General features: G+C 38.8%; 1 protein-coding gene across 36 annotated transcripts; it reads right to left on the bottom strand.

Annotated features, from left to right (window-relative positions):
• Positions 1-1,285: 1,285 nt before the first annotated feature.
• HLTF (helicase like transcription factor) lies at positions 1,286-26,068 on the bottom strand. Of its 36 annotated transcripts, none has more exons than XM_068954822.1 (25): positions 24,528-24,583; positions 24,182-24,320; positions 23,056-23,176; positions 22,288-22,454; positions 21,699-21,832; positions 20,016-20,116; positions 19,234-19,308; positions 18,825-19,016; positions 18,596-18,691; positions 17,615-17,663; positions 16,596-16,682; positions 15,814-15,903; positions 14,985-15,074; positions 14,658-14,755; positions 13,120-13,263; positions 12,214-12,352; positions 11,389-11,524; positions 10,949-11,128; positions 10,343-10,467; positions 8,772-8,953; positions 6,613-6,741; positions 5,078-5,190; positions 4,626-4,806; positions 3,234-3,314; positions 1,286-2,536 (listed from the first exon to the last, which is right to left on the bottom strand). In XM_068954822.1, exons 4-25 carry the CDS (start codon positions 22,437-22,439, stop codon positions 2,384-2,386), a joined length of 2,727 nt encoding a protein of 908 aa, XP_068810923.1. In that variant the 5' UTR covers positions 22,440-22,454; positions 23,056-23,176; positions 24,182-24,320; positions 24,528-24,583; the 3' UTR covers positions 1,286-2,383. The 36 variants fall into 36 exon arrangements, 35 of the variants coding, with proteins under 35 accessions (XP_068810923.1, XP_068810925.1, XP_068810927.1 ...); XM_068954824.1 differs by having other exon boundaries at positions 15,814-15,893; positions 16,595-16,682; positions 17,621-17,663; positions 20,016-20,113; positions 24,528-24,580; XM_068954826.1 differs by having other exon boundaries at positions 8,772-8,950; positions 15,814-15,893; positions 16,595-16,682; ... (1 more) ...; positions 20,016-20,113; positions 24,528-24,580.
• Between the last annotated feature and the right edge of the window lie 1,463 nt (positions 26,069-27,531).

Genomic DNA, 27,531 nt, shown 5'->3' with positions numbered 1-27,531 from the left:
GGGGAAAAAAAAACAGAACGGTGGTAGGTAGCCTACTAACTCAGTCTTGGGAATTAAAAATGTCAAGTTCGTAATGGCAAAAGCTTATTTTTAGAACATGTCAGAGCACACTCCAGGAAACAGAGTACCAATAGCCACAGACTACTCTATAGCTTGTTAAAAGCAAACATCATGGGTTTTAACCCGCTCAAGTAGCTGAACAGGTCTATCTAATCAGCACTTTTGCTCTCAGCTTTGACCTTTAACTATTCTCTTGGATACATTACTGGCTTTCTTGGGAGACATCTTAACTAGCCACGCAGCTTAGTACTAACTCCAATAACTTTCAGTCTGGCTTTGGAACAAGGAACCATCAAATCATCTGGTAGAGGAAAAATGGTACTACTACTAATTAGTTTCCTAACAAGTCAATCATGTCACAACTCAGGCACTCTGCAAAATGTCACTATTCTATATTACAAAATAAGTGATCAGCATATTTTAACACAAGGAGTGATGTAGCTTGATTACCCATTAAAATGGGTCTCCAGGGAATTTTTAACTTGTACAAGGCAACAGTGACACAAAGCCAAATCTTTCATTCACAATGGAAAGTTGCTTCTCCACTTTACTGCTAACCTCCTGACTGTGAGCCACAAAAACCAGAAGAAAATTCAACTTACAGATCTAGCAGTACAGCAAGAACAACATATAGACAAGCATTTGTTTCAGCATGAGGATTGTTGCATACACTCTGTAACAGGTATGTATCTGTTTTCCTGTTCTGTTGTCAGCTGTTTGGTGGTGTAACCAGCTACTGGGGCTCACTCTGCCCTCCATCATTCATAGCTTTTTAATTCTTTCTCTAACAAACTTAAAACATACTTTTCCCCAGCCACGTAGCTAAGATGCTGCCTTGCTCCCTGAAAACTCGCCTGGCGTGACAGGTTACTTGTTTTCAAGTCCTTTCTCACTCCTTCCATTGGCACCCTGTTTTTCCAACTGTCAAACATCTTGCCTTTATTTCCCAGTCCTTTTCATTTCTACTCATGTCTGCAATTCACATTATGTCTTAGAATATCAACCGGCTGACCGCAAGAAAAACAAGAAAGACATTAGAAGCTTACCGTGTTCCACTTCCTTGCTGCCAAGCATACTTCCTGAGTCTAAACACAGAGTCTAAACATAGCATTCTCTGCCTCCAAGTGGGAGAGTTGCAGGGAAGCCAGCTTCACTGCCTCACAGCGCTTAACAGAAGACCAGAATCAACTGAGAAGAGAGAGATGGAACAGACGGGAACATCCAGTATTCTTCAGTGCTTTTTATTAGTTTGTGGAACATAAACATTTGAGCAGTTCACCAAATGACTTTCCTGTATCAGTCAAGATGTATGCAGAGCAGCATTCCATTAAGGCATTTTTCTACCAGCTGAGAAGAATGCTGTTAGCTATTAAAATATAGTGAGTTTGGTTTTGTGTTTTTTCTTTTTAAATTTATTTTGTGAAGACCAACTGATTGACTGATAAGTGAGTGTGGGTACTCTACTCTCTACTTTGTATGTATCACAACTTAAAGCACAGTAGCATTGTTCAGAGTTTGTGTATATAAGTGATTATAAATTGCACCATTCATATAAGCCTCTGATTCTAGCATTTTATACAAATTGCAAAACATGTATTTTTATAAAAACAACTATTATACACATCAGAGAAATATTAGAAGGAAATACTTTACAATGCAGTACTTAACTTTTGACTAGCTCTTGGGAAATAATCAACAGAAGAACTCCTGCTGCATCTGTGTATTATTCAGAAAGCGTGAAGAAGATCCCTGTGCTTCACAAATTAAAAAATGTGAAATAAATACTATATTGGAACATGGTCTGCAAAAGTAAGAATTCCGTATGAAAGGATCACTGACCACCTGCTCTGAAACACAAAAATCAAAAAGATCTGTTTGGATAACAGGAAACACTGAGACTGCAACATGAAGCTAATTCTTTTCCTAAGGGTGACGTTTTTAGAAGAAAAAAACACACATGCTGTTTACCTGCCATTCTAAAAAGCAATGAAATTCTTAGAACGCTTGACAAATACGCATTTCTGTTTTGAGGGATTTTTTTTTTTTTTTTTTTTAAGGTATTCTTAATCTTTGTACATAATGTATAACATTTGGAAGAAATAAACACCTTGGGAAGATTTCAGTACTGCAAAATACCTTTGTGCATTTCTAAATCAACACTTAGGAGCAAATTAATTTGAAATAATTTAAGACAGAAAAAACACTTATGTTTTGACCACACAGAGAGCAAAATTGTAAGTTTTCATGAGAAATAATTTGAAGATTAACCAATGTTAACTGAAGTATTTACCATATGCTTTACTCAAAATACCACAGTTTCAAACTATAAATCAATTAGAGCCTTAATTTCATTAATTTTGGTTTGTTTTATTTCACTTGCAGATGGCTTTTTGGTAGCAAAGGCTCCTACTGCAAGTTCCCTCTTCTTATTCTGGATTTTCAGCATATTTTCTTCTACTGAATCCTTCACAATGAACTGAAATACACAAAAACCCCACTGAAACAAAGGCATTCGGTCTCACTTACCCCCCCCCCCCTTCTTTTTTTAATTAAAAAAAAATAAATCGGTACTTTGGAACAAAAAAAAAAAAAAAAAGATGGGTATCCCAAAACACAGTTACATTATTCATTATCACTTTTTGCAAAGAAAACATAAGAGGGAAGGGTTATAAAAACAGTTGGAAGAAAACATTTAGCATTTCAATTCTTTTTTCCCTTTTTTTTCCCCTTCTTTTAAACACTTGTTGGAAGAACAGATGTAGAAGAGAATTTGTCTTCGTTTTCCCAAGTATTATTTTGTGGTAAGTACTCGCTGAGACAGACTAGTGGCTTTGCAGCTAAACAAGCTGCTGTGACATAAGGAAGAGCATTCTAAATACCTCCAAAATGCTAAGCAGTAACAACCAGGCTAGGCAACGGCAACAGTACCATCTTAGCCGCTCCAAATGGCTCAAAAGGGACACCTTATTTCTAAAACTATTATTTCACGGCAAAGAGGTTACATAGCAATGAAACCTTACAATCCAGTGCCCCCACTTCAAAAACCACACCACAACTTCAGTTAAGTTTACTGGTGAGACATATGATGCCACGATTCTTTACAAAATACAGTAAAGCTTTTTAGAACAAAATTATTTAATCATAAAACTTCAAACAGAAGATCTTTCACTCACCTTAGTAATAACGACATTGTACTTCTGACCCAGCCTGTGACACCTGTCAAAACACTGGTCTTCTGCAGCAGGATTCCAAGCCTATCAGTGGCAACAATGAGAAAGTTAAATCATCTCTGTTCAAAATACATAGTAAGATGCATATGAAATCATTAAAAGTGTTATCAAACTGTCAGCACTTGAACAGACAAGTATTGCACTGCAGATGAATTACTCCCAGCCTGAGGCTAGCACAAAAAATGAATTTTAGACTCTAAGAACCTCCGACGGCTAAACACGCATAAGTTAAAGAGGAACGCAGGCAGTTAACAGAACACACGTGGAAACGATACTTTCTAAGTAAGGTATATCACAACGGTACCACAGAAATGATATCATAACTAATGATAATATTCTAGGCTATATTACAATTTTCTAAGGCAACTTCTCCGTGTTTTCACTCATATTTAACTCCTTTAGTTTATTCAGTAGATAACTTTTGTCTCCACGCTGTTATTGTCACTAACCTGATTGCCAAGCTCGTACTTTTCCCTCACTACTGGTGATACCAGACGTGATACCTGGTGATACCAGGTCTGAAGCTACAATTCATTATTTTCATTTACTTTGCTTTTGTTTTCAAGTGAAATCAAATTTCAGAATTTGTCTCACTTTCCGAGTCTAAAAATTTAAGACGCCAAGGCGAAAGGGAGGAAGTGAACAGAAAAAAAAAAAAAAAACAACGTTGTGCAGTGAATAATCAGACAGGATGAGACACAAACCAATTATTTTAAGAGATACCATTTTTCGGTAATTGCTTTGTTCACTGCAATTTACACTTTCTTTCCTTACAAATAACTTCTCATAATGTGTTTCTTCCAGACAGCTTAAAAACAACAAAATCGAATCACCCATATTTCTTAGTCTCCTACAACTGTGAAAAGCAATCGCAGACTCACATCTTTACTTGTAAATAACTTCACAAAAATAACAGAAGAGACTACAGAAGAAAAGCACTGCACTGCACCCCACAAAAAAATACCAGTTCTGCAGAAGAAAATACACTGTACCGCTTTAAGTTATTAAATAGCACAAACAGAAAAGCACATTAAAAGGCATCCACCAAAACCAAGAAGAAAATTGACATCAAATGCCACACTGTCACACCGTTTTTGTAAAGAACACTATTAGCATTCCAGTAGTCCTTCCATTCACAAGAAGTAAATGGACACATAAAAGTATTCTGCTAAAGCAAAAACATGCCAGGGAAACGAACAAAAGCTCTGCTTGCCCTTTAACAGATACCTCTCAGTGTCACTCCTTCTCAAGAGGGCTTTCCTTCTACCCCTTCCAGAACATCAAAGGGGCTTCAATTAGATTAAGCCAGGTCATTATGAACAACCTATTACTTACAGGATCCATTAAAAACACTCGGGAAGCTGCTGTCAGATTTAATCCAACTCCACCTGCTTTTAGGGACAAAAGCATTACGGTTGGGGATCCTGCTTGACTGCTTTGGAAACACTGAATTGCTTCTATTCTTTTTTTCTGTGCCATGGAACCATCCAAACGAGTGAATGCAAACCCTGATTTTCTGAAGAGAAAACAACAACATTTAACAATCCATGTTTTGTGACCACAGGAAAGAAACATAATCAAACTCTGACCTCTACTTTGAAACCCATATTTAAAATGTTAAGGGTTATACATTCAAAATAACAAGAACGAGATTCGTGCTCTATGCCTCTAAACAAAGTATTGAATGACGTCTTCATCTTCTGAAGTTCTAAAAAACAAAATGACACTACCTTTGAGAATTTTTAAATGAGCATGTGCTTATTAAAAATGAGAGTAGTTCCACTTACTTCAGAGGATTTTCTATCAGTGACAGGAAGGTTGTAAACTGAGAAACAACCAGACATTTAGTAGTTGGATTCTCCCTCCGCAGTTCTATTAAAGCATGCATGAGAGCATTAATCTGAAATCAAATGAAGACTTATGCAGTTTGATTATGACCCGGTTACGTTCCGCTCCTATTAGCGAGCCCGCTTTCATCAGGTTCACATCAACTGAGAAATCAGTGTTCTGTAACACCTTTAAACGGGCTAACCTTAAGTAACGTGCGTTGGGTTTCTTTTAGTTTCCTAAGCAAAGGGTTGAGCACTTTTAACGGTTACCAACTACTGACTTGGGAAAGAAGGACAAACAACCCATTTTTTCCAGGCATACTTCCCACCAGGAATCAACAACTCCCCTAACCCCAAAGACGACGGAAAAAAGGAAGAGAGCACTGGAACTCAGAACACTAAGGTTTAAGCAAGGGATAGCCACGAGGTGAGTGCTCTCTTAGAGTAAAACTCAACAAGTGAGAAAGCCTTCCCCCACGAACATGCAAGCAAATAAGCTCTGCTAGACCCTTCACTGGGAAGGGCGGAAGACAAAGAGGCACCAGAAGAAATCTTAGGACCAGCAGGAGAAGAAATGAGTGAAGACTTTGTTAAGAGGCAGAGGACATAGCCAATTTTCTCAAGTAACGTTTAGCTATGATGAGGTGGAGAACCACTGCTAGAGAACGTAAACGAGAGCAATAACGGCATCAGTTAAAAAAAAAAAAAAAATAAAATCGTGATTCATTCTAGAGTGCAATGTCCTAAATAATTACTTAGGTCTCCACAGAAAGATTTTTAGGGAATAAGTTGATAAACCACTTTTGAAAGAACAGTAACTTCATTACAGATTTAAATTAAAAATGTAATGTTCTGAAAAAGCATTCTCCAAACAACAAAAATATTGAAAGTACAAGCAGGAAAATTTCATATTTGGCAGTAAATGCACAATGGAGAAGGTGAAGCAAAAAATAAAGTGTCAACCTTGAAAAACAGGTTTACAAAGTAAAATTAAAATATCTCACTACTTTATCTGGCAGGTGTCATTTTAAAATATATGGAGCTCATTCATTTTCCCCTCTACAGCAGAAAATGCATATTTTTTAGCCAATTTTATAGAAAGAATGATTTACTTCAGAGTTTTAATTTCCGAAAGAAACAGCTGAATCGCTTCAATGGTTACAAAACTACTCCCTTGTCAGAAAAAGAAACACAAGACAAAGTAATTGGCTCTTCTACTGAAAGTTTTTTTTTTTTTTTTTTAAATCTAGTTAATACACATCAAAGTCTACACAAAGACCAGTACCAGGTTACAACAGGTACTCTTTTTGTCTGGTTTCCCTGCCGCAAAGTGTTTGTGGTGAAATTTTCTTATGCGTTTTCTCCTGCACTGGCTTGACATGCTGTGCAGTCTTTTAAATAGTAATTTAAAATATGTGCATGCTTACATAAAAGTTCTAGAGAGCGCTCTACAAAACCAGAACTAAACCAAAGTAAAATAAAACGTAACGTACCTTTGAGCTGGATATCCACTCCTGATCACCTTTCTTCTCATTACTGCAGTCTAATCCCTCTTCTAGGGGGCATTCCACCAAATGCTCTACTCGAAGTTCATTCCTACAAAGAGGGCAACTGGCATTTGGCTACAAAAAAAAAAAAAACAGGCCCCCCCCCCCCCCAAAAACAAATAACGTTAGGAAAAAACCACATTAATCATAGTGAAAACCAAAGATCACCGCTACAAAGCTAGCCTAGAAGAAAGACTGTAGTGAAAAGGAAAGCTCATTAAACTGTTGACTACCGAAAAGTTTTTCCAAATGCAATAAATACTTCAGTATCAGAAAGATAAAATGATCTCAAAGTTTGTAACAAATGAAAGACTGATCTTTTTACTCAACAGTTTTGTGTTGGCAGTTTCACATCCCATTCCTCCCTGCCAGTTTAACGCTCCCATTTGTATTAATAATGGAAACCACAGGCATCCTGCCTGGAAGACCACGTATAGGTTTACACTGTTTTGGAGATGTGTGCGGGGGGGGGGGGGGGGGGGGGGAGGGGTTGGTTTGGTTTGTTGGTTTGCTTTGTCTTGAAGAGGAGGTGGCAAATAAGCTCCCTTCCCGAGTTACTTATTAGGATAAAGTTGCATTCTAACCATCCTGTCATCGGGACTACCCGACTGAGACGCAGCACTAGGACAACTACTACCAAATGAAAATAATTAATTCCTTTGATCCTGGAATTTAGATGTGAGCCAGTGTTTCAACTGGAAGCTGCAGAAACTCCCCTGGAGACTTAATTTAAATCAGGAATCATTTTGAACATAGGAAGGGCTTACTCACTCACTACTTTATGAAGTCATGGCAGTTCTAGAGAGTAGAATCTACACTTGTCCTGACTATTCAGACCTAATTACGAGGAACGCAATCTACAGAACAATGTGGAACTAGACAAAGACTCTAGTTCTGCAAATTCCAAGGTCCTTTCTGGGTGGAGTGGAAGTCTTGTATTTTCCAGTAATATATGTCCCACCATAACCCGATTTATTTCTCTGCATGTCCAGATAAACGAGAAGGTGGCATAGGGGCACTGACTCTTGGTATAGGTACACCAGGAAACTCTACGTAGGAAAAAGGCCTCTGCAAGCGCTCTTTCCTTAGAGAATAATTTCACATCACTTAGATTCCCCCAGAATTCCCAGAAACTCCTGACCGGGCCGTTTGCATTGGGATCTTTTGCGTCTGACAATAAAAAGAATAAATTCACATGCCAAACAGATTACGCTTCCTACATTGGTCCAGTTAGGCTTGATTGACTATGCGCAGGCAGGGACTAATTTGCCCTCTGCTGCCTCACAAAAACCACCACCCAGGTTTAGCCTGGTATTTGTGGCTCTGCCATGCCTGAGTGGGAGGCAAAACAACTCCAGAGAGGAAATGCAAAAGTGGCAGATGCAGATGGTAGAATTACTGTGCAATGAGATTCCCCTAGAAAGGGAAGGGCAAGCGAGAAAGGAGAGCATAGCTTATAACTGCACAGGAAGATAGAAAAAAATATATATTTTTTTTCCTCCAAAAAAGCGGTCAAAGGAAGATGAACCACAAAAGTTATTCTGCTCCTGGAGGAAGAAAATCTGATGGCCTAAACTGAAAGGCAAGTACAGTTGTACAGCTTCCAGGAAAGACAGTTGCCCACGTTTGAGTTCTATTCCACACACAGGACATCAATCTGCTAGGGAAGAATAAGGAGAGTTGCTGATTTTAGTTCAACAGTCAGCTTCCAATACAGAGTTTTGGCCCCTTCTAAGCACAACAAAAATATACGTGCATCACTTCACATGCAAACAATGAAGAAGGATCCGGCCATATGGAGGTATACAATGATGCACTTGATGCCATTACATTCACCCAAGGGACTAGAAAAGGTGACAACTAGGAAAGCATAGGAAAAGGTCTTTGAATGTACTGATGGACCTTAAAGCCGCTCAGTTTGACAGCCGTTCTATCCATAGTTTGACTCAAGGCCAATAGTCTTTACATGCCAGCAGATGACAAGTTCTATGCAATTTACCATTCACGATTTACAAGAACAACGGATAGGTGGGCTTCTGGTGGTACCAGTTCTTCATTGCTTTTGAATAGCTGTCACAATTAAATGCAACCATAAAATATCCAACCTGTTCACTTCTGATGACCTCATAAATACATGGTTTACAAAACACATGCGCGCAGTGTGTTATCACAGGAAGAGTCAGTGATTCCAAGCAAACCGCACACTCTTCATCTGAACCAGAGCTCAGAACCAACTTCATTTTATTCACTAACATCTCACGCAGTTCTTCAGGAGCATTATTACCTGCTAATACAGAAAAATACTTTGAAAGTAGAGATTCCATGTATGAGACTGAGCTGGCACATATCAACGCAATCCCACTGATCAAAACCCAATTATAACAATTTTACACAATAAGGATCTAGCCCACAATGTATAGAAACACAAGATGACAAATACTAAAGAAAAATTCCAACTTACTATTTCAAAACATACTAAGAATAATCTCACTTGGAAGCATGGAAACTAGAACTCAAAGAACCTAGACTGCAGGCTCAGTGATGAGAGTATGTGTAACACAATGCCTAATGAGATCAAGCAATTTTCACATGGCAGCCGTTTAGGTAGCGATGATACTGCTGAGGTGCCGGAAGTCACTTTATTTATAGTTGAGACTGCTCAGAAACATTCTTAGAAATAAAATAAATAAATTCAAATCATACTTAGGAATTAATAATTTATTTCTAAAGAATTATTAAAACAATTATCCTCTAATTTCTCCAAGCTGTATTTTTCAGAAAGAGAAACAGCAACCTTATTAAAAACAAGAAAAAAGAAAAAAGAAAAGAGTTCCGCACCATATTCTCATCAGTCTTTTGATTTCCTGAAGAAAAAAAAAAAAAAAACCAACTTCTATACCGATGGCATCTCAAAACAGGATTTTTCAAAATAGTAACATTGTGACTTCTTAAATTCAGATTATTTTAAATACTCAGTCCATTTTAAATATTTAATAAAATATTTAATACAATTCAGTCTATTTTAAATAGACTATACCTTCTTCTGAAAGAAACGGGTATCATTTTTAACGCTGTGCAGCAGTACACTTCTGGTTTCTCACAAATAAAGTCCCACTCTCCTTCCAGTCCTCGGGGTTCACCTCTCCTCATGGCCATAAGAAAGTCAATAGTTTCCTATTCTGCTAAAGAGGCAGCAGTTCCTCTGACAAGGCTACCAATCCACAAGCAGTTCCCCCAAACTCATCTACACCGTCTGTTCCGAGGCAAGAAGAAACGTGCAGTAAAAGCACTTCTGTAAATTATTATAACAGATACACTGCTTTTTAACAAGCTTTCTGCAGTTGGCTCTGCAGAGATCTCACTTCAGTCATCTATGTGAGGGGCTGTAAAAGCTTATCATCTCCTCCTTCTAGCCTTTGTAACTACTAAAACTTCTTTGCTTTCCTTTTTATTTGAGTACGTCCTTGGGTGTTTACTTCCCAAACGTATTCAAATAGATTACGGTAGGAAAGGAAGACGACATAACAGGGAACAAAGCTAAACGGTCAGTAAACCAAGCTGACAGGAGGAAGGCCAAGGACAGAAAGCTTGGAAATCGCACAATCGCGTTTGTGTTCTTGAACCCAAAGTGAAAGTCCTGTTTTTAGCAACGTAGAAACCACATATACTCACTCACCAGCTGAAAAACTAGAAGAAGATGTATTTGTACAAAGACGAGGATGACAACAAAGCTGTCGCAATCTGAGCAGGACACCAAGGATATCAGCATAGCGAGCTAGTACAGTCCCTTCTCTGAAAAACCTGAACAACAATTTTATTGCTAGAGTATGAAATACTACCGCCCAAAGTAACAGATGACAACAAGGTATCAAGCTCAGCTATTAGAATTACGTTCTAATTTTCCACTGTCCTGTTTGAATAACTATGTTTTCTCCAATCCTCCGCTGAAAAAAAGGTACAAAACGCTACCAGTAGCATGTTCTGCTCTTCTAGCTACTAGAAGAGATTCTAACGAGCGGTGACAGAAACGTTAAGACCGTTCTTCACATATGTGACGTTGCTTTCTGTTTCAGGACAGTTAGATCTTCAAACGTATAGTTATGCAATAGTCTCTCCTTCACTTCAGAACTGAAAAGATGCTATTACTAATTTGCAATTATTAGTTTGGGACATACAGACTGACACACTGCTGCTATAGCTAACATGATCAAAACTTCTGGAACGCCGGTTTGTGATATCAAACTTCAACTGTCAGGATTCAGAAAGCCTTCTTCCTGTTTACCTGTTAACGGCAGCTTTGCCCTCCTTCTTCACAGACTGATAGATTTGTCTCTCTTCCTCTGTAAGCGTAACATGCTGAATAAGTACTTTACGCTCTGGTAACTCCAAAATAGGTTTTCCTTTAACTTTACTTATTTTAGTTCTTCTAAGGGTGATACTCTTAATCAGCGACTGTAAGCGCCTAGAAACACATACAGGGACCATTTTTTTTATCTCCTTAACAAAAGTTACCAACGGGTAGTTTTTGCAGTTTACTGCATAAATGCATGCTCTGTATGAAATCCAAACCTAGCAGTAAAATATAATTCATTAAACTGAAACATGAAAGAACAGACAATGTATGCTACGCATTTCAGTTTTCAACCTGAAATACTCATTTTTCACAGTGCCCTCCTATTGCCAGTCATACCTTCCCACAAACCCTTCGGGAAGGCTTCATACCTAAGTCCTCCCGGCGTTCCCATTGTGACTGGACGTTGAATTGTTCTGTGCCACCACTCTCGATCAGTAAAAGGTTTCAGTTTTAAAAAGGAAATAAGAGACCACAAATCCTTCACAGAATTCTGAATAGGAGTACCTAAACAAAAAGTAAATAAACAAAAAAAGACTGTAAAACCTCAAAGAGTCTCAAAAATACAAAGTCTTAGTCCAAGTGGAATCGCTACGCGTTTTCCATGAACAACGGACAAGGATTCTCACAATCAGTTTGACCTGTCATTATATATAATACATATTAATTTTTTAATTAAAATCCTGCAAAGCACTCAAATATATGCAAAAGTGAGAGAAGTGCAGCTCTCAATGCTAGGAAGCCTTGGATGATTTTCTCTTCATTTCACCCTTACCACCACCAGTAGTTACGTCATTATCTTCTTGGAGTTACCTTTAAGAATCATGTTTGCGTGGTCCCAGAGAGTTTCTAGGATGGTGGTACGTTTCAGAAATCAATTTTCCAGTATTCACATAATCAAGAAAGAGAGTAAACTCCTAATAAGATTTAACGTGCTAGCACATAAACAGGTCCTTTTTGCTTGCACCTCCACTGAACCTGTGATATCAAGTATTTTAAAACTTGTGGTCACAAACCGAATTCCAACAAACAAACGAACACAACAAACCTAAAACACTGGTCAAAGACAAGTTTAAAAACATTCAAAATAAATCTGACATGGACAGACATTAGGCGCTTCCCGGAAAAAGACAAAGTGAAAATATCTAACGGTATGATGATTTGCACCGCATTTCCTCTTGGGTCAAATATTTTACCTGTAAGTATCCATCTTCTGTGTGCCTCCAGACTTAAGACAGCTTTAGTTTGCTGAGCATTTGGGTTTCGTATAGTGTGTCCCTCATCCAACACAATTCTCAGCCACTTGATTTTGTGTAGAGGGCTGTCACCTCCGGTCTGAAACACAGTTATTTTTTGACCTTTTGACTCACGTGAAAATACTTTTTTTGCAATTTGGATTAATTTAGGCTATTAATACAACAATTTCGCAATTTCTCAGCACAGAAGAGTAAAACTAAGAATGAGGCATTCATTCTTTTAGTGATTCCTGCAAAGCGCTAGGACTTTTCTCAGACTTTATTGTGGGAAACGAGCTACAGCAAAAGGGAGCTAAGGCTACAACAAAAGAAAGGCTTTTGCCCACAAAGATATGGAAGACAGATCAGAGTTTACAAACTCAAAGGAAGTTTACATTATACTTCAGGCTTTTAAAATGGCTGTGATTTCTATGGAAACAACACTTTTCAAAATATGTCTCATGCATACGAATTATTTGGTTGCAGCCTGTATAGGGCGCACAAGAGCTACGGGCCACAAGAGCTATGGAACCATGCTTTTACCTCAAGAATTTGATACAGGAACGCAGAAACGGGGGTCTCACGACACTGAGAACTGGAGGGATCTATCCTCTTTTCTAGCCTTAAAAAGTTTCTTCCTAAAGCTGTCATAATTACAGCAGAGTCATTTTCTCCACAGAAGCATTCAATAAAGAGCTCCATTGGTTACCACAGCAAACTTGCAGGAAAGCGTGTAAAGCAAAACTACAGCTATACCCTTCGGACTGCCTAGCAGAACAGCACTCAAACACGCTGCCATCATTATCCCAAACACTGGGAGCCTTGAATAAGAAGGTACGTTCACAGAACACTTTCTCATTTACTTACTCCATAATCGGTAGCTAAAACGTTGTATGTTGTCAGTATGACATCTTGTTCTGAAAGAACTGCTGGGTCTTTGTTACGGTCAGAACCATAATAAACATAAATATTTAGGTGAAAATCTTGGCTGACATGTTGTTCAAACTGGTCCTGAAAGGAAAGTCACCAAGCATCACCCAAAAGATACTGTGTCACTACATGATCATTAGAATAAAAATCCTGAAAGTTGACTTACGCAATAACCGTTTCCCCACCCGCTCTGACATTCTACATCCGTTTACATAACAAAAGCAATATGGGTTTCTTTTTACCTCTCCGCCCAGGTGACAAGCGGGATCAGAGGTATTCATCTCAGTCACCAGTAACACACACGCTGTCACATTCTGATAATTGTGTTTCTACTTCTTGTAAAGTATTAGTTCACATCCTGATGCTATATGCACCTCAAAAGCCACTGTTCCTCCCAAACTGTAATGGGAGAGCTTCTGTATTTGTGCTTACTTTCTACCTTCCTCTCCTCTTTGGTCATTCTTTTACTATTCATTTACAATTTCTCCCACTACTGGGTTAACGACCTTAAGTTTTTAGCTTTTTGCCATAAAAATCAAAGGCAACATTGCGACGCACTACTTACCTCCAGGCTGCACAACAATGCAATCCATGACAGACAACATAATACCATAAACAACTGCATGATGGTCAGTAAAGTATTAAAAAAACCCACGGCTTATATTCCTTACACTTGTTCTCTCAAGCACTTGGCATACAGTAATCTTTAGATACTTTTTAAATATTTAGTTCAGTTTCAAGTAGATGAAAAGAATAATTTTTGATACTATTTGTAGAGTTTCCCATTCAACCTCACGATTTTAATTTTTTACTTACAGCCTAAAACTGTTTCCTTTTCTTATTAATGTTCTAACCACAGGCAGTAAAGACTGCCAGAAAAAACAGAAGTTGAAAGTTAAAGTATCCCCTTAATGTTTGTATTCAAAATGGTATGAAAACAAAACAATTGTCACTTAGGCAGAAACAGAGCTAGAAGGGCCCCTCAGCCTGTTCCCCCCCCCCCCCCCCAGCACACCCGCTCCCATAGAGAGCGGGATCAACAAGTTACTGAACACCTCTAATAGATTAAATGAGTCGCATGCATCATCAATAAAGTGTCACTTCGTTTTGAGCGTGCAAAAAGTAGGACACATCTCCTACACGTCCCTCCTCCCACCCCCCAGTTTAGGGAGTGAAATCAGCTCACAACAGAGTGCCGAAGCGCCAAAGGAAATTAATCTGCCTAGCCAGAAGCTGGGAATGGAAAGCGGGCTCTTTCTTTTTGATAGCAGTAAGCTCGTTACTTGTGGAATTGCACTGTCATTACAATACTACGCCATTTCTACAATTTCTATCAAATATACCTCCCTTGCGAAAGCAGCTCTGCTTCATGAAAAAGGAGAACCAAGACACTTTACCAGCATGAGAGATTACTGGCAATGCTACCTCTGCAGCATCAAAATAACATTTACACATTAAAATAGCATAGAACCTACAATCCAGTTGCTTAGGACAGACAGCGGACATATAATCAGCGTTGCTCTGGGGCCGTCTTCAGAGCATTTTTTCTCAGCTGACTGAACGCTAGCGGTACCTGAGAAAACAGAAGTCACATTTAGTGGAGTAACAGTCCACTTCAAAGCAAAGCAGAAGCTCACAGAATTTACATGGATCCCTGAAGTCCTGTTTATATTTCTTCATCTGAACAGTATCACAGCAATTCATAACAACATACGCTTCATTTATAAAGTGGTATCTATATAATATTTCAGCTTCAAGTAACACCCAGAAATTAACGTGATCAAATTTATTTTCTTCATTACCCTTTCTCTTTGTTTTTCTTTTTAAAGGAGTAGGTGATGCTACAAGAACAGATCCAAAGCCTGTATCTTCTTGGATGACAGAAGAAGTTCCTGCAAAAAAAACAGACAAACATAAAAAGCTTTCACACCATGCATGTGTGCGCATTTATTTTTACGGCACATTTCATAAAATTCAAACCTGTTAACCAAACAAATTTTCCTCTCCGATGCAATAAGGTAGTATGCATAAATCTAGTATCTAGTACAACTCCTTACTTCAGGCTATGAATTTTCAGAAGAAAATGATTTACCAATCCTTACAAAGTAGTTTAGCACAGGTTTTGCCCCAAGCACTTTAAACCTAAACTTACTGCTCACTACAGAGTACCTGTAACCCTTCATTTTCTCTCATGCAAGATACTTAGTTCAACAAATGACACGTTCTTGCCTTTTCAAGATCACACTTAAGGTATCTACCTCAGAAGGCGCACTTAATTTTTTGAATGTTTCTCCAGTCCTAATGCCCTGACAACATCTTTGTCAAATCCTAAACATCTTATTGATTCAATTTTTCACCATCTATTTTCACCTTGTTCATAGCTTGACACAGCTAAAGAAACAACTAAAGCACGTAAGACTAAAACAGTTATTTGTAAAATTTTCTGCCTAAAGTTTTCACTGAATAAAAAAATACAACTAAGAAGTTCCCTTAACTCCTTTTCCAGTTAACCTGAAATCCTTTTCAATTGTGGCTGGAGAAAGACAGAGGCTACGTTTCACAGTAGCTAAGGCTTGACCCTTTGTTAAATTTTTGACCATTAGGTTAAAAATAGAATTCCCTGCAACCTACTTTCTGTTTGCAGTGGTAGCCACTCTTCAGACTCGCCCAAGTCACTGCTGCTTGAATATCTGGGTTTCTTGGCTTTCCCTCTAAGATACCAACATTAAGGAGAAGAAAGGAAACTTTACTACTGCTTGAATTTAGATAGCAAGTCTCAAGAGCATAAACAAATGCAAAGCAAATGAACCTGATGTTGCAAACAAGAGATCATAATGATTTGAAATTTTTCTTTTTAAAAGGAGGCAGAAAAAGGGGAAATCAAAAAAACCAAAGCGCCGCAGGATGAATGATGCTCATAAAAATGAGTACGGATCATCCTTGACATTCACGTTTATTATGAGAAGAACGAGCCAGCGTGATGGGAAGATTCAAACATATTAGTATGCTTCGCAACTTCATCAGCTCTTAAGCTGTCTTTCTGATAGAAGCATACCTACAAAGTATTTTCTAACCAGGAAAAAAACCTGACAGATGCTAAAAGAAAAAGATTACTTCACAACAAATTTTTCAGACGATACACATTGATGTTTTTAAGGCTCCTTTGCTGCTGAAGGGGACATATGAGCCTGCAGTCATGCATGCTGCTTAAAATGAGTTAATTTTCTGTTAAATACATCCCAAAGCGCAACATACAGACAGAACCCTTAAGACAAACATAAGAACAAGTTTAAGATACTGAAGGAGGAGGAGAGAGCAGGAACATGTTTTTGGCTATGGTTAATCAAAACCAAGTACAAATGATCACTTTTAACAAGCCAGCAAAAAGACAAAGATCATTCTAGACATCTACCTTTTTGGAGGGCAACTTGATAGCTTCAACAGAACAGTTTCAAGCTTTTTCACACTAGAAACACCAGGCTCCTCTGTATGGCTGGAGTCTTTGTAAAGAAGAAATAGATAATTATGAAAAAGAACATGCATATTCTTCAGCTTGGTTATCAAACCAACTTTGGAGTAATGTGATCAACAACGGAAGTAAAGATTCTCATTAAAACAAGCTGAATTGTTCTGCATGTGAAGAATGTTACTGACATCACAAATGAAAAATAAAAACGTTTAAAAAAAATCTTAATAATTTTCAAAGTCATAAAAAGCGTACTGAGTTTGCAGGTGGTCAGAAACCAAACTGTCAAGAAAAAAGCATGCAAAATGCAAGCATTGTACTGATAACAAAAAGGGTCCCAATAACGTTCTACCAACAGCTTTAAACAAGGCTAAGAGAGAAGGTTTTTTTAAGGTTGAAGTCTCACTAATTAGGGATTTCTGCACTGCCTAAAAGAAAATCGATCACAAGACAACAAAAAGGCACGTGGTAATATCGTTCAGCGTGTGCATGTGGCTTACACGCATGCAAAAAAGCTGTTTTTGTTGTTGTCTGTCTGTTTTTGAAAATTAATGCCTTTTATTGGGTAGGGGGCAAAATCTCACCTCTGCACTCAGCCAAAAATAGCACACAGGAAGCAAATGCAAAAAGAAAACGCGTTAGGGCAGAGCTGATACTGAAACTGAGTGAACAACGCTTGCAGAAAGAGTTCTGCTGTAACTCAGTTATAACTCCTACGCATTGCAGTATGTTACCAAATCCAGATTTCTCAGGAGGCACTTTATCTTCCTCTACGTCAACTGAAACATCTTTAAAAGACACGTTTTAAATACTTCTCTGAGATACTTAGTTTGTACAGAGTTTGCATACACTCGTGCAACCAGACTGGTATTGCAATACTAGAACTGACCACAGGCGAAGAGCTCCTCAGGTAACTACATTAAATATCATGCAAACACTGCCGGTCTCTTCATAGTTTACTATCACCTTTACCTCGTCTGGGTCCAACGTTGTTCATGCTGGTAGTACCAAATTCCTAAGGAGGAAGGGAAACTTTTATTCTTTAATGTCGCAAGAGGACATAATGCCAATAACATTATTACACTAGCTATCCAGTAATTAATTACTGCTCTGAAACATGAAAAACTAGTGCAGTGCTACGCAGCTAGGTCACTTAATAGTTATGAGAAAGCTATACTTTGGGTTTTTTTTAGTAGCCACATACATGAGCTCAAATATAAAGCATTATTGTGTTACGTTTAGACAAGTGTGTTAACAAAGAAGGGAAAATCCCAGCCCTAATACTCTTATGGAATGCTGTGTAATAGATCAGACAATCCTAGTATTTAGTTTATTTCATTGTCCCGCAAATCATATAAAAAGGGAACGTAGCAAAGCAGACGTTTGAACCAGACTACCTACGAGCTTGCACGCTTGGGTTTTCAATTTTTTGTAGTTTCCCTTCCCCTCTTCATTTTAAATATCTGCCAAAAACATAAACCCAGTTCGTTTTTTCATGCTGAGACCCTGTGCTTGGTGCTTTGGCTGTTTCAGGTACTTTCTCCAAACCGCACAGGAACCACGCGTGCGCAGCCCCAGAAATGACGCTCCTATTTATGCATTCGTAACAGCAGAGAAATTTAAAAGAAACTTAAGAATTCATAGCATTAACAGTTAATTTTTTTTTTCCTTCAAAGTTTCTGAGTTCATTCTTCCTTGGAGTACACTCAAACACGCACTCTAAGATAACGCAAGTCTACAGCTCAGTCATGCACTTCGAAATAACACAGTCTACCTACTTGCAACTAATCTATACTATTCTTCTTACTTGATGTACTTGGATAACATTGTGTCTATCAAGTATAAAAAGTTCACAGTATATAAAGTTACATTAGGCACTTTTTTTTTTTTTAATTAACGGCTTAATTGCTAAATTAACTCTAAAACAATCTTTTTCTTTCATCTCACCTCATAAGACTTATCACTTGTGATCTTTTCAACAGGAAGAGGCTGGCCATCTTGAAAATTTGTGAGAATCAATGCAATAGTAGTAAGCGTTTTACCCTGCACAATATAACAACGTCATGTTTTCCATGGATTTAAGAAAAGCAAAAAACAAAACAAAACAAACAAAAACAGAAAAACCCACATACACACAACTTGTACAAAAAAAATTCAGCTTGGTAAATATTATTACCAATCCCATATCGTCAGCCAGTATCCCTCCAAGAACGTTTTTCGGTCGCTCCTTTACTGCAAAATTTGTAAGTATGTTGTAATAGAAATTATTTCTCTCTTCCCAAAATGGTGGCAAGTCATTACTGTTCTCCCGTGAAACCATCCAAGCCAAAGCCTGCTTTTGATGGGGAAGCAACAGGGTTCCAACAGCCTGTAAATTACAGAGATACGTTATGCAGTTTTTCCATATGAAATACCACCTGCCATTTTTGAAAGAAAAACACAACATTTTTTAAATTCCTTTGCAGCTACTAAAATCTTTACTGATCCAAGCAACTCACGTGACTAGATGACAGAACTAAACATGTACCTGGATGACAATAAGTTTTTATATTTTTATAGAAAATGTTTTCCAGCTTAAGTAATACCTCTGCTCCTTCCATCTCACAAGTTTTATCGTCTTCCTTCAGATCCTCAAACAATTTGTCAAATTCACTTTTAAGCTGCATAAATGAATAAAAAAATTGCAATTAAAAATATAACCTCATTAAACATTCAATGACTCTACGCCTGTCATACGGTAATAAGTATAGATAGTTCTACCACTGAAGACCTGAGCCGCTGGACTACGTTTTATTGAAACGACAGACAAACGTGTTGTTAGCTACTGCAATATAAGAATTAAGTTCATTTTTTTCTGAGACACACATAGGCACATAAAAGCAAGAGCCTGCAAAGGAAGAGCTAATCACATTCAAATCCCTATTCAACGCTCAGTATACTAATTAATTCACTCTAATTTGAAAAAGAAAAATCTTCACAGATCTCTGTTGGCCACATCTGAAGATGAGTTTTGGGAGTCTCTTTTTATTTCAATTTGAGAACTTGAAAATACTTGCTATCTGGTAAAACATCAGGACAGAGAAATAAAAACACTCAGTCACAACCGTATACAAAGAACTGATGAACAACCAAAACCTCCCAAAATGCCAAGGGACTCAAGGCTGTCACAGCTGAAATTTCTCCTGACAGTATAAAAAGAAAAAGTTCAAAAGTTCAAGACGAATGTGACCTCTAAAGCAAATTCATGGCTTTCAAGACAGGAAGACTTCCACTTTGCAAGCAACGTTTTATTCATAAAGAGTTAAAAGGCCAACACTGCTAAAACACTAACTTCCTACTGCTTGCAATGTAAGTATAAAAAGCAAACCTGTTCACTGGTCAGGTGCACAGCAGCATGAACTGGAGCGCTGTAAGTTGGTCCAGCTTTCCCAGAAATCCACTTGGATCCAAAACCACATTCTGAACCTACTTGTCATTAAAAACACAGTATTTTGAAAAAGGTATGATGACAACACAACCTCAACCTTCACTGGCTCATGGGCAACAGGGCTGATGAGGGGCACTGTAAAACACCTGGCCAACATCTTTTCCCGTTTGTCTCTTAGCCCCAGTTTATCCTTTACTTACTATGGGCTACAAAGGCATTCACCAAAGCCTCCTAAGTCTCATAGGCAATGAGCTATGGGTTAGGATCCTTTGAGATGGCATCTCCATTTCTTAAATCTTGTTCTGCTGCATAAAGGTTGACTTGCTCACATAACTGATAACACAAAATGCTTTTCCACTGTAAACTCTATTTCTCTTTAGCTATGCACAATGGAACCTAAACGATAACAACTGGAAGCTTGTTATGCGTTAACACATACACTTATCATTAAAATTGATTTTTCACCAAACGTTTACTCCTAATAATGAAAATTGCTGTGATTCAACATTTTTAGTATACAAGAACTGTGACCCTTAGAACAGAGTTCTGAAAACAATAATGCAACTGGCGCGAAGGTCTGACAACCATTTTAAGGTAAGCCCAAAGCTACGCCCTTGACTAATTAACCAAGGACACATATACACCTACTCCAAGTAGGTGAACAAAACTGCAGAGCCCCAGACAATGCAGGGCAATCCAATCCAGGAACCAGAAGAAATCAGCAAATGAAACAAAGATTTCTTAGTATCTAACAAATATCAAGGCATACCTCATGCCCTCAGTTCCACCACTTATGCCTTTCCATCCTTACTCCGCTGCTGTGGCCCCTTAGGCCACAAACTAAGGGATAGCCCTGGGGACGTGCTGGGGACTAAGAGTTTAAGGACACACGGGCCTAGCCAGCTCTGAGACAACTAAGATGACCACCCCTAACAAACTGAGGAAGGGAATAAGTCTCCCCCAAAAATGATTTCCAGGGTTGGTGACTCGAGCCCGACTTGAGAAAACTAGCAGTATTTCCTACCTCACTGAGGTCATCACATTCCCCTCTGCACCCACCTTTACTCCTGATTACTACTATAGCCTCCACGAAGCCTGGCTGCAGGAGCATAGGTGCTTTTGCGTGAAGCCGGCTCTGCAAAGCACCACGTCTGATAAGCTTATTCATGTAGACACCACATCTCATCTCTGATTTGCTCACACCTCACCAGTAGGATACATGTTCTAGCACTCATCTGCTAACCAGCAGCACTGTCCCAGAAACCCTCACCGCATGAAAGGATCTTTTCTGTTTCAAAATATATATATATATTTTTTTCAAACCTAGAGAAACGCAGAGAAACATGACAGATTTTTAAGAAACTCAGAGAGTTGAATGTATTTTTGAGGTAGCTCAAATGCCTCTCCAATTGCTGGCAGCTATTATAAAAGATAGGACACAAGTACAGTTCCTGTGAATCTCAAAATTAATAGCTATGAGGTCTGCATTTCTCCCCAATTAAGTTCAAAAAGTTTTATGAATGACAACGCTATGACAAGGATCAAGCCCTTAAACATTTCTTCCAACCAGGGGGCAGTTCAACTTCAACATTTAAAAAAGCAAGCATAAAACGTTCAACGTACCTTTCAGAGGAGGAGCCAATTTAAAACCATGCATTTTTAGCTGATCTAGCACAGCTTCCTTGTTCTCTTCTCTTCCCCAAAAACTCATTTGTACAGGCATGGTGAAGACATTTTTTGCTCCATAAGGGACAACCCTGTTAAAAACCAGAAAAAACCCATGCTCCATTAATCTTTAAATTGTTTATAATCTTCTACAATGAATTGTTATTTTTTTCAGTACAAGGTATTCCAAAGTGCTTATTTTCAGCAAAAGATACAGTTTTCCAGACAAGCTTACGCAGCGTGTCCTAAGGCCCGTGTTACAAAATCTATCGCATCTAGTTTGTTCCACAACAACCTTTCTTTCGGGAATTTGCTCCCGCTAGGATCTCTGAAGTTTATCATATATAGAGAAGAATGAACTGTAAAGGAAGTAGTTCAAGAGAGTAGTAAAGACCCTGAAAGCGTGAAGCTTGAATCATGTTACTCTGAGTGGTCATTTCTGCCAAAAGAGAATAATTGTAATAGTTTTCACAACATGCTAGGGCGGCAGCAAAATGCTTCCATTACTTTATATTCATGGAACTAAAAGCGTAATTTGCCCACTTACCCTTCAACTACTGCTAGTTTGTTGTCCATAATGCCTGCCAATGCTGCTGCTAGTTCTTTTTTAATATGGCCTACTTGGTCTCCATTCACATTATTTACTTTCACCGCATTTTTATCATAAGGATTATTGGGCTCCCTCTGCAGCGCAACCATTTCATTGTTATTAACCTAACAAAAACCCAAAACACATTCATTAAGGTGCAAATTATTTGCAGAAATATTTAACATACATGTATTTAAATGTCCTGAAGTTAAAGTTAATCTGGCATAGCATTCTGCTCGGTCTCTGTAATAACTTACTATTTACTCAAAATACCAAAAGCAAATACAAAACAACAACCTGACAGAAGTACTCCTGAGAGCAAGAACTACATCTGACTACCAACACAGCAGATGAGTGTTAGCCTCGTGAAACCTGTTCGGTAAAGGAAGAAGCATCCCTTTTTGTCAGCCCGAACAGTCCAAAGGCCTATGTAATTTCTTGCTTTCAGTCACTTACATGCGAGTCAGGTGGATGACCAGATTTACCAAATGGCTAAAGCAGATTTGAAAGATAGCTACCTTAATTGCCTTTTGAAAAACAGACTAAAGTTTAGATTATGCATTCCCTGTAAAGAATTTTGAATACAGCAAGTGGGAAAAGAAAAAATTATCTACGAGCACTACACTTAGCCAAAAATTCTGGGGAATTTTGAAATTTAACTAAATAGGACTGTTTTGAAGCTGGCAACAACTCTTCGTTCTGTTTTATTATTTATCATGCACTTACAACCCCTTTGTAGTATCGTAATCCAACAATAGTTCCCCGCAAAGTTCCATATAAGATAGCTGAATCGATATCCTCATCTGTTCCAGAAGCGTCACCTATAGAGAAGTCTTCTAACCCAAGACTGGAATAAAATTCAGAAGAGGAATAATCAGAATAGTTTCTCTCTCCTTTGTAGGTGTTACGTGGAGAGCATCCCCACGCAGGACTTCTGCAGAAAGACACAACGTGAATTATTTGGCAATAGATTAATTAATAATAATAATAATAGAATGATTATTTCCTTGTAATCACTTATTTTCACCCCTTTACATGATGGCTACCTATAAACGTAAGTCTAGCAATTTTATTCAGATAACATTTACCTGAAAACATTCAAACAAGTCTTCTGTTAGAGTAACATTTTTTCTACCTTTTTTTTTTTTTTAATCTCCAGTAACTTTGCTTAATCAAATTACAATAAAGAGGAACTGACAACATAACGGACTACACTAAAGCATTTGTGCATTTTACCATCTATTCCTGCGTTCTCTCACAGGAGTATCTTAGTCAGCTACATTAAGAATTACAATTATTCTTCCAGCCTTAGTTATGTCCCTAATTGCACTTGGTACAGTAGCGTTTCCGAGTATTTTCCAAACACCAATTTATCTGACCTAAGAGAAAGGTTAAAAAAGTGTCGATAACCAATTACCCCTGCATGACTTCATGCCTACAGAGCCACAAGAGACAGCATAAAAGAACTAAGAGAAATACTTATCTTATGAGTCGCAAGGCTAAACAGCAGTTCCCTACATTTGCATTATGCTTTACGTCACCCTTTGATGTCTATTATCAGCACTTTACATAGCTTTAGAAGAAAACTGCTACTCCAACTTGGCACAAGCAATGACGCTGTATATCTGTAGTATAAGTCTCCACTAGCCAGCTTCTCTCTCCGATGAGGAGAAACACCTAATAACTGCTGCTCTTGCACAGCAACTGACAGACGGAAACGTCTGCAGTCAAGTCAGATGCATAGTCAAGCGAGGGCAAACGTACTAACCGTTGCCTAATGGGCAACATGTGACAATAACACCTCGATACACGTGTAAATGAACCTGTAACAGTTATTCATGACCTTTTGTACCTCGGATTCCATTAAGAATACTGTCAACGAAAGCGATTAGTTTCAATACGAGTTATCTGGAGCTTGGCACCGCTACACTTCGGCTTCTTTCGCATGCAACCTCTAAAGCTGCTACCGCACAGTCAACGCTACGCTTCCTCTGAGAGCAAACACAGTCGCAGAGGTTCGCTTAGAGCAGGCCGCGAGGAGCCAGCGAGGGGTCGCCGGCAGCCCGCCCGCCGCTGGCCGCACGGAGAGCGCCGCAGGCCCGCACGGCGCCCGCCACCGCCACGGCGGAGCGGCCCCGCACTGCGCGCCGCGCCGCGCCCCGCCCGGCCCGGCCGCCCCCTGCCCGCCCCCGCCTCACTTGCGCGGCCTCCACGACATGGCGGCGGCCTCGACACCGCTCCGGCCGGCCCTGCGCCCCCCGCGCCTCAGAACCGACTGACAACAGCAACCGCCAACAGCGCCGCAGCAGGCACAGGCGCCGACCAATGGAGACACGGCTGCCACGGCGGGGGCGGGGCCAGCGGGGCAGGGCGGGCCCGCCCCTCCCCTCCCCTCCCCCACCCCACTCCCCCGCACGTTTTTAGCTGTGTGAGGGCAGTCGGTCCCCGCTCTGACAGACCGGTACGGACGTTGCCGCAGTTACGGGCAGTTTTAAGAGGGAGTTAATTCCCTCTTTTAGAAGCTGATTTTAATTTCAGTCTACAGAGATCTTTCAAAAAAAAAAAAAAAAAAAAGAGTGCTGTTTCCTAGGCAAGATCCTGTTCTTGAAATTACTGACAAATTCTCACAGATGCAGTGATATAAGACGGAATTTTGTCTACGCGCCTGTTTTTAGCCAGTGCAAATTTTCAAGTCACAATCATGCTACAATTGTATACAGTTTAACAACATATCAAAAACTCTAATTTTAGCCTAATTTAACTACTACTTTGGCTATTATTTCTGGTAAAAGTTAAGAAGAGAAAATTCAGTGTTCTCCTTATTTTGCAGTAAAAATATCTGCAGAGATTCAATGATTACCCTTGTAAATGTAGTAAAATTACTATTTTTTTTTTTTTGCAATTTTAGACTTAACAGTTTTTACTGCTAGCGTGCGGAGTACCTTGTTTTGCCTGTTAACTAAAAAAGTCAGTGTAGACATTAATAAGTAATGTAAACAATGCTAACAGTGTTAACATTTTATCACTGTAAGATGGAATGTATTTTAAAGACTAAATTAATGTTGTACTCCGTCATCCTACTGCAGTGGAGAATAAATGGGAATAGCAATTTTCTTATCCTTATTGTAAAGAAAATACTGCCCTGCAAAGGAATAAATAACGAGTATTGGATTTTAAGGGCCATCAATTACTCATTAGTATTTCCTATATGGTAAGGAAGCTTGATGAACAAATAACATGCATTGCTTAACTCCACAATGCTCCCAGATCAACTTGCATTTTATAACCGAACAAGAAAAAGATGTATAACCCTCTATTGCAAACCAGCAACCTTCAAAAATGTTTGCTTTAATAATTGCATTTGTAGCTTCCTCTTTACTAAAAGTACTAGTTTATAATATTTTTATACTGTTTTTCTGTTTGTCAACTCTCTAAATTTCTAAAATTTATTGGTGAATTATAGTTATTCTTTATATCTCTCCGGCAATTAAGGCATACTCTATTTGTGAAAAATTATCTGCTTCTCCAATTGAGACACTCTGAATTTCAATAATACTGAAGAGATGTGAGAGGGAGGAGAGGTCTCAAGCAGCGTCCTGTCTAAAGTTATGTTAAAATATGCTAGATACATCGATAGAAAGTTAAGACTGATAAACTCACCATGAGCATTGTCACCAGCTAGGAAGTCACTGGAAATGACGAAACCCCAGGAATCATGGTGTGCTAAAAATTACATCAGGGTAACTTTTGCCCTATCTGATTTTAATCACTATCCTATCTTGTTCCCAAGCCAAAGTCCCAGTCCAAAGTATTTAAGGAGAGTAAACAACAGCTTTCATTATTGTCTCCAAGTGACTGTACGATAGTTGACACCTTTACAGGGAACATTTACAGATAAGATAGTAAGAAAAATGAAAATGTGTAAAAAGAAGTTTTAAAATAAACGTGAAAGGACTTGCAAGAGGAAATGGATGTTGGGAGAGGGGTGAGAGGGAGAAAAAGGAAAAAAAAAGAAAGAAAAAAGGTCTTAACCAAAACACCTGAAGACCTCAACGGGTTTAAAGACCTGATAGCTATACTTCTTTTTAAATAAAGACATATAACTTTATGCTAATAGAAAAATTATCAGTTTTACTACTCCAATGTATTTCAGAACTTAAAAAAAAAAACAACAGATGCAAATGTACACTAAAAGCACCTGATATCAAATGCAAGTTGCATAAGAATGAATAAATGGGAATGCAGAAGCTAACAGCACGATCACTTTCAGAAACAGTATCTATTGCCTATGTGTATTGCTATTGCATTAAAACAATTTTGTCTAAACAAGGCTAAAGGTATTGCCTCTTCAAAGCTTGTTTCTGGTCCTGCACACACCTAGGGTCCAGCCAGCAGCACGTTTCAAGTATTCTCTGTCATTCATAGGGTAAACCACCCTTATTTGCAGTTACATCCGCAACTGCTTCAGAAAAGCTATTCACAGAAAGACATACAAGATACTTGATTGCTTTCAAATAATCCAACGCAATTTTATAGTAATAATTACTTTTAACACATTCAAAGCAAAACAGAACATAGCAAAACCTCAATTTTGGCAATTCATTCATAAAGAGAAAACTCCAAAGATAAAAGGACAAACCGTTCACAAACAAAATGGCATCCCCCCACCCCGCCTTGGTTTTGTTTGTTTTTGGAAGTAATTACAAGATTACATTTAGCTTTAACGCTCAAGAGTGGGTTCAAGACCTCTCAGCAAGGCCGGCAACATATCATTTTGCCTGTATTCCTTTCAGAGAAAGGGAAGGGATGGACCAGGGACAAAGAGCAACGGGCGACAAGCCTAGGCACCTCGGGCCAGCTGCTCCGAAGAAAAGATGTTTCAAAGAAAAGGTGCAAATACTGCTGCCGCTGAGTAGTGTCACCTCCCTCAGAAAAGGCCACTGCCAAAAACCCGACCCTTCCCAGCCTGGTTTTCCAGGCTTTGTGCCACCGCAGGTAGGACTTGGCCTAAGAAGCCGCCCACCCCGCCTGCAGTTGGGACTCGCCCTTCCAACATCATACTTACCTAAAACAACTCGTACACCGACTTTTTGACCAACCTTAGTATTTCAAAATGAAGTTGCAAGTCATAATAAAAAGCAAGGGCTGTGGTGGGTTCACGTCATTAATTAATTGGACATGTAAGGTGTCTGACGCCTTTAA

The sequence above is a fragment of the Struthio camelus genome, chromosome 9 (assembly GCF_040807025.1).
Source record: "Struthio camelus isolate bStrCam1 chromosome 9, bStrCam1.hap1, whole genome shotgun sequence".
NCBI lineage: Eukaryota > Metazoa > Chordata > Aves > Struthioniformes > Struthionidae > Struthio > Struthio camelus.
Note: the sequence above shows the minus strand (reverse complement) of the source record. Positions and strands in the feature narration are given on the sequence as shown.